General features: G+C 42.4%; 1 protein-coding gene across 5 annotated transcripts in view; it reads right to left on the minus strand.

Moving 5' to 3' along the window:
* KDM5A (lysine demethylase 5A) overlaps positions 1-12,124 on the minus strand; it is a 64,350-nt gene extending 52,226 nt beyond the window's left edge. For 2 of the 5 annotated variants that reach the window (XM_053255369.1, XM_053255371.1), the window contains exons 1-5: positions 11,226-12,124; positions 7,905-7,982; positions 6,787-6,909; positions 4,740-4,910; positions 4,119-4,253 (exon numbers count right to left, since the gene is read on the minus strand). In XM_053255369.1, the coding sequence (XP_053111344.1) occupies positions 4,119-4,253; positions 4,740-4,910; positions 6,787-6,909; positions 7,905-7,982; positions 11,226-11,408 (690 nt within the window). In that variant the 5' untranslated portion in view covers positions 11,409-12,124. The remainder of the gene's footprint in view (positions 1-4,118; positions 4,254-4,739; positions 4,911-6,786; positions 6,910-7,904; positions 7,983-11,225) is intronic. The other 3 variants (XM_053255368.1, XM_053255367.1, XM_053255370.1) reach the window with 3 other exon arrangements.
* Positions 12,125-13,287: the final 1,163 nt, after the last annotated feature.

The following is a 13,287-nucleotide window of genomic DNA, read 5'->3' on the forward strand; positions in this document are numbered from 1 at the left end:
ATCACACACTATTTGGACCACTGAAAGGCATCATATATAGAAAGTAAAAGGAGCAAAAATAAGTGCGGCTGAAATTTTCATTTTCTATTATATCCTGCTTTTCTTCCTCAAAATGAGCAAGTGCTAAGGCAAAAAGGGCTTAACACAGATTTAATGGCAGCTCAGAAGGAAAACAGTACCCTTCAACAGCATTTAGCTACTTACAAAGGTTGGAAGGCCAAAACAAACATAACGATGGGGGGGGGGGGAGAGCTTAACCAAGTTTAAGAGATGGGGAACAAGCATCTTCCCTAACCCTTGCCATCCCTGAAGCAAGTTCCCCACTTCTGACTTAAGCACAGTTAAGGGATGTATCAGCACTGACATTAACTGCATTTAAGGCTAACCACATTTCCTGCCTGGCAAGGTCTTATAATCAGGGTTTAAAGGGTGCTTTAAAATCCTGGTTAATTCAGGGAATTTGGTTAGCCTTAACTATGGCTAAAGTTAAGATGATAGTATATAACTTAGCCCGCAGTTAAAGAATAACTTAACCACAGTATATCTTACCTGCAGTTAAGGCAGGGCAGGGAAATTCACTCCACAAGATAAGTACATAAGCCCACAAACAGCTCTTGATTCATTAAGAGCCCCTTTGCAGGCTGCACTGGCTTGAACACAGAGTTTTGACCCCACAAATAGTCTTGCCTGTGGATTTTATATTTTCTGGAAGGTGCAAATGCCCGAGTCCAAAAGTTGAGAGACCGGAGGGGTGGGATGGTGGCTTCCCTCGGACCTAAAGTTGGAATTCAAAGGTTCTCAGAAGCAATAAGCAATCTTGCTATTTCCAACTAACGCCAGAGATCCGTGCAATTACAGGATCAAGTCTGTATCCTTCCCCACAGCAAGGTCAGAGAAGAGGTAGAGCCAACTTCAACCATATTCCAAGGCCAGTCAAAGTGAATAGACCCTCATTTTGGCACATTTAGTTGTATCATCCTCAGTACGTTTGAATGAAACTAAAATCTTCTGTCACAATCCAATCAAGGTTAAGCAATTTTTACAACCCTTCTACTTCAATGGCATGTCAGGCATGCAAGATCAATGGGATTAAAAACTGCTCAGGTTTGACTGGATCATGCCCTTACATTTCCCTATTTTCTACTTAAGCTTATTTTATGTCTACCAAAAATGCCAGGCATATCTGAAAATATTTAGCCTTTATAACTACAAATTGATTTTTATTACTATAAATGCCCCAGCTAAGGCTTCCTTTGACAGCAAACATATGTTGAGCAACCGATCCTGAGATTTAATTACTCTTACCCTTGCTATTTTGCCATCACTGTTTTAAATTGGATTTTGTTTTAATCGGTTGTACATTGCTGTGTGCACTTTATGGACAACTGCAAATGTGAATTAAGTGAATTAAAGTCACTTCATCCACAGTATTTTCAAACTTGGGGAAGAATGGCCATATACATCTAAAGCCTACTGTATCCTTAACCTATGAAAAGAGCCACTGACAGATTTTATCTTTTGTGTATTTATTTATACGACTGACACAACCTGCAAAAGAAATGCATGTTGTTGAGAATACATTATATCCAGAGCAGAAAAGCTGAAATAAAAATACTACAGTTGTTGGGTCTGGAGAGAGACCTAAGTAGAGCCTTGGGAAAATACAACACTCCACAGAAGTGTGCCATTGGGAATCGTCTGGCTAATTTACATATCCAGTTCCAAAAACAGCAGCAAAACAAGATAAACCATGAGAACTCTTTCAGGAGACAAACAGACCCAACAATGAAATATTTTTAACTTTCACAAGAAGGTAAACAAGGAATGAGAAATGCACAAGCCATCCAGATTAGGAATTAAGAATTAGGTTGTCCATGCTTTGTTAGTAAGATTTTAGCAACAGAACAGAAATGATTATTCTCATTTAAAGTAACATTCCAGGTTCAATTGCCAGAAACAGGGGATACCTTATATACTGGTCATTGGGCAGCAACCAGACCTTAAGCAGAACAGTGCTCCAAAAGCGCAAACATCTTCCATGAACAGAAGGAAAACTGAGCTCATGGAAAGAGCCTCCATCAATGGATCACCATTCTATTACAGGCCTGGATGCCATCCATTATCTTTAACCTTGCACTGAGGATCTTTCAAGCTCACCAATTCCTTTGAAGAATTTTCAGCTACACTCCAATTCTTACCATCAGCCACGCTGATCAAAACATCCAATTCTGGTTTTAAGCACAGTTTATAAAGCAAAGCCATCCACTACAACAAAATCCCCTCTCAAGTTAGGATACCCATCCAGAATGTAAATGGAGACTCATTTCCATTTTTCAAAATCAGAATGTTCAAAAAGAAGCCATTTATTTTATTTCACCTTTGAAGGCCTCAATGCAGAAAACGTGATTGCAAGACACACTGGTGTAACTTGCAAGATGTGCACCTTGCGCATACTGAATAGGATCACTTAAGTTAATGAAAATTGCTGAGGCATTCCAATAACCTGCAGCTCTAAGGTCTTGATCCACCCAAGATTTGTGCTGCAGTGGGAAATCCCTTCCCCCTTCTGTAGCAGCACAGGCAACCAAGCACAAGCAAGGCCCACACGTGCCTAGGAGTGCACAGCCAAGTTGCCATCCAGCAACCGACTCCCAGCTAGAGAATAGGGTGTTGTCTTCTTGCAGCTCTTTACTAGATGTTACAGTTGCCCCACCAGACAAAGCAGTGGCACTGATCACTGGCCAGCAGCTTGGCCATAGAGTGGCTGGAATTCAGGTATGTCTGTAGTTGCTGCAAGGCAGGGCTGCAGAACAGATTCGCTAATCTTAATACGATGAAGTCATTTCTGTAAAGTAATCTTTCTTGTCTTAGTTGCACATCAACTTATTCCAGGTTTGGGCAAGATTGCTGTTCAATCATTTATTCTATCACCTATTTGGTTCTCTAATTAAAAACAAGATCAATATTCATAAAAAGTGTTATGAATAAAATCCTATCTTTCATCTAAAACTTACTGGCTGACCAGCCAGGAGCCACTCGAATGTGCCATAAGTAACACTCTCTCAAGAACCTTCATTTTTAAATCAAGTTCAAACTTTTTCCTTTCCTTCATTCCTGTTTGTTCTCCTTTTGACCAATACTTCAGATATTACCTTTGCTAGATTTGTTACTAGATAACGGGTTTTAGATTGCATGCATTACATTTTATCACTGAATTAACATAGTTTAGAAACTGCAGGAAAAGAAATCAAATCCATCAGGGCTAGCTACAAGAATTCTTAGGTTTCTCTCAGTTCATAAGGAAGGAACTCTGCCTCCAGGGAGCTTAACTAGCTCCTGGTATCATAAGAGGAAAACTCCATTAACCCACATGAAAGAAAATAGCTATTTTAAATAGGAAAGCTGGGGAATTTGAGAAGAACCAGACATCATGTGAAGAGTTTTCTGTGCTGCAATCTTCCTACCTTTGATGGGTGGGACCAAACATCATTAAGAGAACCCTTCTACTCCCCATCACCGGCAGGAAAAGATAATTATCCACATTTAAGTTTGAGCTGTTCAAGTTCCTACATGCCTACTCTTACATGTTCCACTGGTATGGTGTGTATCAGTAAGTCTCCTCACACATACCAATACTTCACATTTATGCAGCACTTTAAAGTGCTCAAAACATACATTTGAGGAATCATTACAATCCTGTACCAGCTTATCATCTCATATTGCAGCAGGTGGAAAGTGGAGATTAAGAGGTGCTGACTTGCTTAAAACCACCCAGCCAGTACACAGCAGAGGTAAGAGCCAGGGCATTCCTAGCTCATTCCTAGTCACCATGCTACACCAGCTCAGACTGATAAAAACTCAGACACTAGCTTAAATAAAAGGCTGTTGCCCATTTTGATATATTTGGCTTTGAAAGCAACATTAGGCCAATAATTTTGTCCCTTTTGATCCAGCATACCCACATTTGATCTTTTAAGAGGAAACAAAGAAGGACAGGTGGCTTGTGGCATATTGGAGTAAGCCCCCATGGCCAGACAAAGGCTGTTGCATTTCCAATGCTTCTGCACTGGTGCAAGACTAAAGGCACTCTGTCTGCAGTGGCCAAGTGATTTGGATACCTGGGACTTGACACGTCTGGTTCTCTTCAGCACAACGTTCATTCTTGAACCCTGCTTTGGGGGAGACTGGGCATCAATGCCGAGGTCCTCAACCTCCACTTTTTCCTTAAGGTCCAAGTTTGGCTTTTGGATGCCCTAAAGAATCAGAGCACAGAAGGACACCAGGTTGGTTGGATCAGGGATGTCGGACTCTGGTTTTCAAATGAGCATCACTACAGGGGGAGAAAGAGCTATCAACAATGACACATTACATTACAAATGTCATTTGGAACAGAGTCATCCATGAAACTTGAGTTAGCGATTCTCAACTGCTCCTCCCTAGCCAAGAAAATTAAGAATTCTTCCATGTTGTCCCATATTTGGTTCTCTTCCAACCAAGTCCCCATCCTATCAAAGCTGACCTCAGATACAGAAACAGAAGATATGTTTCTTCTGATAGATAGAGATAAGATAGATAGAGTCATGCCAGCAGATCACAGTACAGCACAGGTCTATTTGCAAATTGTTTCCACAAGGCAATGCAAAAAAACCCATACGTTAATATATATTAAAAGCAGCAACAAAGTTAGTGCACTTCTTTCAGGTTCATCTCATACCAATCCCCAAAACAAAGTATCTCACCATAAGACTGACACCAGACTGAAAAAGCTCATATGGATATAAGATCCGTTCATAGTGTGACTTCAGTAGGGAGCCTGTTGCCTTTCCTGGCAAGTAACCGAGCCGGCTAGCCACTTTGGACCATTTCTTCTCTTTAGTGACCACTTCAAAGCCTCCTTTGCTGGCAACAATCTAAAATAAAGAAGAACAGGTTGCATGCATATTCTTTTTTTAATTTGGCAGGATCAGATCCTTTAGTTAAGGCATAAGGATATTTCTCGTACAGAACAAAAACACTGACATTTCTCTCTCCAAAATCTTCAATGCAAGCAAAATTGGAATCCCCAGAACTAAACAAACAGTATTTTCCAAAGGTACTGATAACAGTACAAGCTCACACACAAAAAAGAAGAGAGAAAAATCAGGTACTCCAAAACTTGATATGATGAAGAAGCTTTGAATTAAACTGCTATACAGGTAGTACAGGAGTCAGAAGAGCTACCGGTTACACTGACACTCAGTGAAGAGTAATAAGGCAGCAGATAACTGCAAAAGGTAACACAGTCGCTGCTGCTGCTTCCAGAATGAAGGCTGATGCTATAGCAAATTTAGATCCCAATATACCAGGGAGTTTTGCAAATATAAGTGTGACACTCAAAAGGGTCTATAGTTCAGTGTTCACAACCAAGATGTATTCTTCCCATCTTGGCATTCAGAGAGGTTGGCAAAATATTTCTTTTTGACAAGGCATTCAGCTGATAAAGCAGTGTCAGTGAGGGGCAAGAGTGCCAAACCCAAAAGCGAGGGTTTTGTTTTGTTTTTTGTTCACACTACTATTTAGATTTGCTTTACTGTTAAGGTTGTTTGTTTTAAACACACTGTAAGTTGCCTCAAACTTTTAAAAAGCACATTTTAAATGTTTTTAATAGAAATTCTGGGTAACAAGAAGGGTACCATTTTACAGGTATAAGGACAGATGAATTGCATTTATTAATAAATTAATTATTTTTAACACTATCAACAGCACTGCAATTCATTACTTTTCTGCCATGACACAATGGCTTGGTTCAGACAGCAACATAAACCATGGTTTAGAAACAAATTAAAGAGCCTTCCCATGCTTCAGGCTCATACATTTGCCCTCAACCGCTTCATGCACAGGGGGTGGAAGTTTCTTTGGCATTAACCACAGCTTCTCGTTATACCCAAATGCAGAGATATGCAGTTTGTTAAGCCAAATTATCAATCATGTTTTAATTCTGGTTTTAGCCAACAACAGAGCCACCCATAGTTCCAAGTTTAGGTGTAATGGGGAATTATTATTAGTGCAAAAGTGGAAGCTTCCAGTCTCCTCCCTTTGTGTGCAGGACGAGGAGGAGAGGCCAGTGTACAAGTCCAAGGCTTGGGTAGGCCCATTCAGTCAGCCAAAACATGGTGTCGAACATTTGAGCCCATGTGTCAGCCATTACACTAGACTAGGGAAAAAACAAAACTGAGCATGAGCATGGTGTACCCACAAGTAAATTCTAGAAGAGGAACCATAAAAGACCATGGCAGCAAAATCAGAGTCTTCATGTGGTGTCTTAGAAGACCAACAAATTGCAGTATGTGCTTTCATGGACAAAAGTCTACTTCGATAAGCTTATGCCACAATAAATGTGTTTAAAGTTGCCATTAAGTAAAGGTAAAGTGTGCCATCAAGTCAATTTCAACTCCTGGCACCCACAGAGCCCTGTGGTTTTCTTTGGTAGAAAATGTGGTTTTCTTTGGTAGAAGTTTACCATTGCCACCTCCTGCACAGTTTGAGACGATGCCTTTCAGCATCTTCCTATATCGCTGCTGCCCAATATAGTAGCAGTGGGGATTCGAACTGGCAACCTTCTGTATTTCTCTGCTGCACCATTAGTTGGCTTTTAAGTTGCCATAAGCATCCTATTAAAGAGCACATCAATCAACACTGGAGGAAAAAATACCAACAATAGCATACATTGTTTGTGCTATAAGGAAACAAACTAGAAAACTTTTTTGTACACGTCTTGTTCAAGCTGGTCTGCAGATCCCCACTCACCTTGCTCAAGGAATAGAGATCCAAGATTTTTCTCTCCACCACTGGGATTTTGAGTGTAGAGCCTTGAAGTTCCCAGAATTTTGCCAGTTGATCTAGGAAGTCCAGCTTCACTCTAGTCATTGCCTATTAGCACACCGGGGAAGTAGATTACGACGGCATACAAATTAGGTATAAGAGATATAAACTGTCCAAGAAAAAGAACATGTACAGAAAAAAGAAAAAGAACATCTCCTCATCTGTACTGCCATTCTCTAAAGCTTAATAAGCAGAACCGGTCATACAAAAACATACAAGTAGATGATAGTTATATCTCTCAATACTACATGCAAATCTGAACACAAACCTTCTATATCCTTTCACTCTTCTCATTTACAATGGTCATATACTATTAGCCAGCTGACAAGTCATAGGAAATCAAGAAGTTTCTTTCTGCATTGCAGTAAAAACCATCATGAATAAGGACAAGGGAGGGAATAAAGGAGGCATACTACTTTTATATGGATACTTAAAACTTCAATTGTCAGAACTTTAAAAATCTTGAACAGGATGAGACAAGTTAGTCACGATTGGCTTAAGTCCCATTAAATTCTATGGGAGTCATGACTAACTTAGTCAGGATCCTGTCCATTGTTTATAAAGCACTTTAAAATCACAGGGCTGCATCATAAGATAAAGATGCCAAATTGAACTGAAGTTTAAAATACCAGAGTAATACTAAAACAATATCCTTTTGGAAATAAGTCGTTTCATTTACTACCTGAAAGCTACAGAAGGGTCTGCATCTCACTAGACTCCATTACAGGTGGCATTAGTCTTATTAGGATCACAGTTTAAACACACATAGTTGGAAGCAAATTCTACTGGAATAAGTGCATTTCTGAGAAATGTGTCTCAGATTTGACAATTCTAGTAGAACACAGAAAGACACTCGATGTGATTTCTGGTAATAAAACAAGACTGTGCTTAAAGATTTGGTACCGTTTTACTCAAACGCCGCCAACCTAAATTATGGATAATGAGATGTTCTGTGACCTTAAACCTCTCCTTGAGAAACCCCATCCAAAACCCAAATGCTTTATACAAATATACAGATTTATGCCAGGAGTTGGAGAGCTCACCTCCAGTTCATTCAAGCGCTGAACTCGTGGGGTAAAACGAAAACTTTGTACATCACATGCAAAAGGAGGCTGCCAGTCCTAAAGAGACAAAAAAAAGGTTTCAAGATACAAACACTTTATAGAACTTTATCTTTTATAAACAAAAACAAATCCCATTAAGCAGTATCTGCATATAATTCAAGAGGGGTGTGTTGTTGTTTTTTAAAAAGCCAATGCATATTTTAGACTGAAATCCTTAGCTTGAGTTAGAAAGAGAAGCAGCTTTCACGGGGAAAAATCATGTGAATTCATTTTATAGCTGAAAGGGAATCAGAATGACAGCATATTTGAGAATTTGGCATTAAAACAAAGGTCCTAATTCAGCTAGTGCATACATGTAGGTTGTAACTGCATATGAGGAGCATGATCTGGAATTTTTAAAAAGTTAACACAGGAAAACTAATTCACTTGCATGAAAAAATATGTCCATTTGCAAGGAACACAAACCTGTCATGGCATACTTTGCAGAGCTAAACTAACCATTCACAAACATAGCATTATTAAAATTGGGTTTTGGATTCAACAAATCCAATTTATTTTCCCAGCACATTACTATGGCGTTAAAAATGAATCCATACCCAAGCCCATGAAATTTTTCACTAGCTTGCCTGCCCAGACATCGCTTTCGCTGCCATTTGTAGCATACTGATAATTTAAGAGAAACACTTCCCATAGGGAACAGGACAAGTGACCACAAGCCTTCATTATTGTTTAAGAAAATATTTAAATGGAATACCAATTCTTTCTGTAATTTATTTTTAAATACTAATAGCAGAAATATTTGTTAACAGATTAAGTTCCTTGTAATGCAATATTTAACAAAGGCCTCATTAAGAATGACAAACTATTTAAAGCGTCTAATAATATGAATAGGGCAAGTTATTCATCACTGACTACAGGATTAAAGTTGTTATCTGTATCTGCCAATGCAACCTGCCCATTATGCAGAGACTAAAGCTTTTAAACAAGTGGCAAGACATTTAAAGAAAAGAATTGTGAATGAGGCTGAAGCCCCATTGGATACTTCAGACAAGCAATGTATTTGGTGTGATCCTAAAATACCTTAGGCATCTGCTTCCAGAGCAACATGATACAAGGACAATAGGTGGATTCCGGAAACATACAAAGCACTTATGAAAAAACATGGAACATTGTAAAATGGAACTGGCAACTTTTTCTAGTACTTGACTTACATACAGCTAGAGTTCTGCTTGCCTTCTTCCCTGAAGCATTTTTAATTGTTAGGGTTCATTGGCATTCTATGTATGCGGTTGTAAATTTAACATTATTTTGTACTTAGAAGTGTACTCTAACTTGAAAGTGATCTGTCCTTTCAGAACACACACTGCTCAACTGCAAAATGTTATAAATCTTATTAACTGAGCTCACAATTGTTATTTTGCCAGAAGGCCAACCTTGTCAACACATTCAAGCAACACACTCTAGTTCCGGTGCCACTTTGCAACTAAAACTCAAATTGTAGTTGTCACTTTTAAAAAGTCTTCATGAACAGATTTATAACTTTTTTTTCAGCTTTTAAATAGCAGCTAATCATTAGGATCCTTCTAATCGCCTCCATCCACGCATAACACCGAGTACTCCTAGAGCAGGGCTACACAATTTCAGCGCTCCAGCTGCTGTTGGCCTACGACTTCCATCATCCTCAGCTATAGTGGCCAATAATCAGGGATGGTGGGAGCTGCAGTCAAACATCTGTAAGAGGGCCAAAGTTGCAAAGTCCTGTCCTAGAGTTTACAAAAGGTACTAGTCCCCTCTCAAGTCCCCAGTAAGAGCTAAGATGGGCTTCTATATTAGGTATTTAAGGTATTTTCTTCAGTAACAAGTGCCATAAATAAGTGTGAAAATCATTTACAAGCCAAGCTACGCAGATTTATCCTCTGAAGCCACCTCCTAAACCCCTCACAAGCCTGGTGTTGGGGAAAGAAAAACATCCAATAACGGAAATTCTCTCAGTAAGGTCTGCCAACTCTTTTTCTGGCAAGCCTTTGGTAGAACCTATTAAATTCCTTCCTGTCACACAGCTCTAAAGACACATGAGCCTTGTCAGAAAAAGGCAGTGGCAACTACTGCTACTCCCATTTCCAAGTGTAGGGGGCAAAGGAAAAGAACTGAATCTCTAACAGACCTCATTATTTTTGTGGTGCAAAGGATCAGGATGGGAAATGCTACTGACATCAACTTTCATACAACATACCTGATAGGTTAAACATGGAAAATGCAATGACAGTGATTGAATACACAATCTGGACTGAAAGTGGATGCTCAAAGGAGATGGGCAAAATTCATGGCAGGGTCTAATGGATTCCATGCACTGGGTTAACGGAGAGGGATTGTTTAAAGGGAGAGCTAGGAAATCTTAAAATGAAGTTTTTCAAAAGATGTGCCATATCACTTACTAGCATGAAGTGTTCTTTCACCCATGAGAAGTCTTATAACACAGACTTAACACTGACATTGACACCCAAGCAAATTGGTTCAGAGTCAATACTATATGAAGTCTCAACAGTGCAGACTATTGTTTACTATGACAGCCCCAGAAAGAGAGGCAGAAAGGCAGTAATCTTTTACTGAATTTTACCCACTTGCACCAGTTCTGGAACTCTAGACAAGTTTTTGATGGAAATGTCTGTACAATTCAAAAGCCTGGATGCAGCAAAAGTTGGCCCAACACAACCCTTTCTCAGCCTACACAGAAAGTCGACCCTCAAACGCTGCCCCACCAGACAGCTACAAAGCAGCCTTATTATACTCATAACAGCCACTGCATTGTCTCTTGACAAATAGACCTCTCTCTTTTTTGCTTTGGGGGCTCTACCTTCTCTTCTCATTTCCTTTTTTCTCCCCCCCCCCTTTTTTGGACGCATCGGACTCTTTTCGCTTTTTCAGCAACCCTGGCCTTAAGGTAAATCAAATCAAGAACCCAGCAAACACAAAGGTTTGTATGTTTTTTAATTGAATGGGGGGTCGCGGGGGGGGGAGACTTGGTCCAACGTGATGCCAGCGCCGTGGCTGAGATGCTAGATCCTAGAAGGCCTCTGAAGGCTCAAGAAAGAGCACAGCACAGAGGCCGAAAGCGCTCCTGACTCCTTTCAGCATCTCCCCCGGCGGAGAGGAGTCCACCAGCAGCCGCGCCGAGGAAACAGCCGCTGGACGCCTCCCCTCCCTCTGGGTGGGAAGGCGATCGGGCCCCCCGCCCCATCCCCGGGCAGCCCCCTCCTCAGCCCCTCCACAACCCCACTCCCACCCCTCCCCAGAATATACCTTAGGCGGCCTGATCTTGCAGATGCCGGTTTTCTCGGCCAAGGGCCGGATGCGGCCGATGAAGCCGAGAGGGTCGCTGAACTCCTCCCAGCTGGGCTCGAAGACGGGGCACTCGGGCGGAGGCACGAACTCTGCCACGTAGTGAGACCCGCCAGGGCCGCCGCCGTCGTCGTCCCCCGACATGGCGGCGGCGAGGTCGACGCTGCTGCTCAGGAAGGACCGGAGAGCGAGCGGGCTGGGCAGGGTGGAGCGGAGCTGGGGGGAGGGAGAGCAGCAGCGGCTCAGCGAGGGGCCAGGGGGCGGAGAGACATCCCGGGGGCCAGCGAGGAGTCACGGCGGCCGCCCCACGCAGCGAGGCCCCTCAGAGACGTGCGCAGCGCCCTGGCCGCACCTGCCGCCCAGGCCCCTCCCGCTTGTTTTTGTTCCCCCTTTCGGGGTTGTTGCTGTGCGGGTGTTGTTGTTTTTTGTTGTTTTTTTCGCCTCCTTCCCTTCCCCTCTCCTCTTCCTCCCCTTCTTTAGAACCGCCGGAAGTGACGCGTCCCAGTTAAAAATCCCTTTCTCGCGGAAGCGAGAGTGGACGTATCCTTCCGCCGGTAATTTTTAAAAATATGCTTATGGCTCTCGGTTCCATCACCCGGCCGGGCCGCCGCGCGACCGGACGGTGAAGCGGAGACCTCTCTCCCACCCTAACCGTCTCTTCCCCGGAAAGGCTGCAGCAGAAGCGCTGCTGACGCTAACGGCCTCCATAGAAACCACAGGCCTGAGGTCTTTAAAGTCCGCGGAGGGAGGTGTGTGTGAAGAGGCTTTTCATCCCAGGGAACTTCCGGTGCCGACAATCCGTTTCCCCCATCCTGTCGCCCAGTGTGTGAGAGAACAAATCTGCCCCGCCCCTTCCCCTAGAATTCTCACGGAGCCCCGCCTCTTTGCGAGCGAGGAAGGATGCGCTCTATCTGCATACACAACACAGCTACCTGCTGAACCCCCTCTCAGCCGTATATCGCCTCCGCAACACACCTGGCCTCCGCCCACTTACGCTTTTCAGCACAAGCCCTCCCCACCTTCTCAAAACTCCTAATTGACACGCCCACTCAGCGTCGCCAAAGTTACCTTCCCACCGAAACACCAACACGGCTCCTTCGCGCAGCACCCACCTTTGGGATTTGTTTGTGCCCGGGGCGGGGCGCGGCGTGGGGGGAGTTAGATATTGTAATCAATAAAACCCTAACCCTCCTAACACTTTAGTAGGTGTCCAAGTTGCCAAATGATACTTCCTCCAAACAACACACACACACACAAAACCCACCATGGCCACGCTTTTTCCTGTGCCTTTTAACAGCAGGATAGTGTACAAAAATCGTCCGGTAAAGTTTTCCACAGAACGGAAAGAAACATTATCGCTGCAAATATCTGTAGATCAAACTGCTTTCGATGGCAAAGGCGGGGAGGGGGAGAGGTGGTAGACACCCACCCCCAAGAAGAGAAGGGAGCGTGAAATTAATAGAGAATGGAGACTCGCTCCTCAAAAAGAACGGTTTTTTTAATATTAGGCAATACATCCATTCCGTACTATCACCCCACAGTGTCATAATCTTCCTTCAGCACTTGCTCTCACAACACATCTTTGTGGTGACTGCCTTTTCAAATCTGGAAGTTAGTAAATAACATGAAAGTATTATGTCATATGCAATATCATATGCAACCAGGGTCCACCCTGGTTGCATATGAATGGGAGACTAGAAGTGTGAGCACTAAGATATTCCCCTCAGGGGATGGAAAGAGCAGAAGGTTTCAAGTTCCCTCCCTGGATGGATGTATTTATAGGACAAGATTTTTTTTTTAATTGAACCAACAAACAGAGAGATTCCTGCCTACAACCTTGGGGAAGCCGCTGCCAGTCTGTGAAGACAATACTGAGCTAGATAGACCAATGGTCTGACTCATTATGTGGCAGCTTCCTATGTTCCTATGACATTTTTTTTTTCTTGGTTACTCCATATGGACTAATTTACATATCCTTGTTCTCACATTAATCACTAACACCATCAGTCTACTCAAAACATCT

The sequence above is a fragment of the Hemicordylus capensis genome, chromosome 5, assembly GCF_027244095.1.
Source record: "Hemicordylus capensis ecotype Gifberg chromosome 5, rHemCap1.1.pri, whole genome shotgun sequence".
NCBI classification, from domain to species: domain Eukaryota; kingdom Metazoa; phylum Chordata; class Lepidosauria; order Squamata; family Cordylidae; genus Hemicordylus; species Hemicordylus capensis.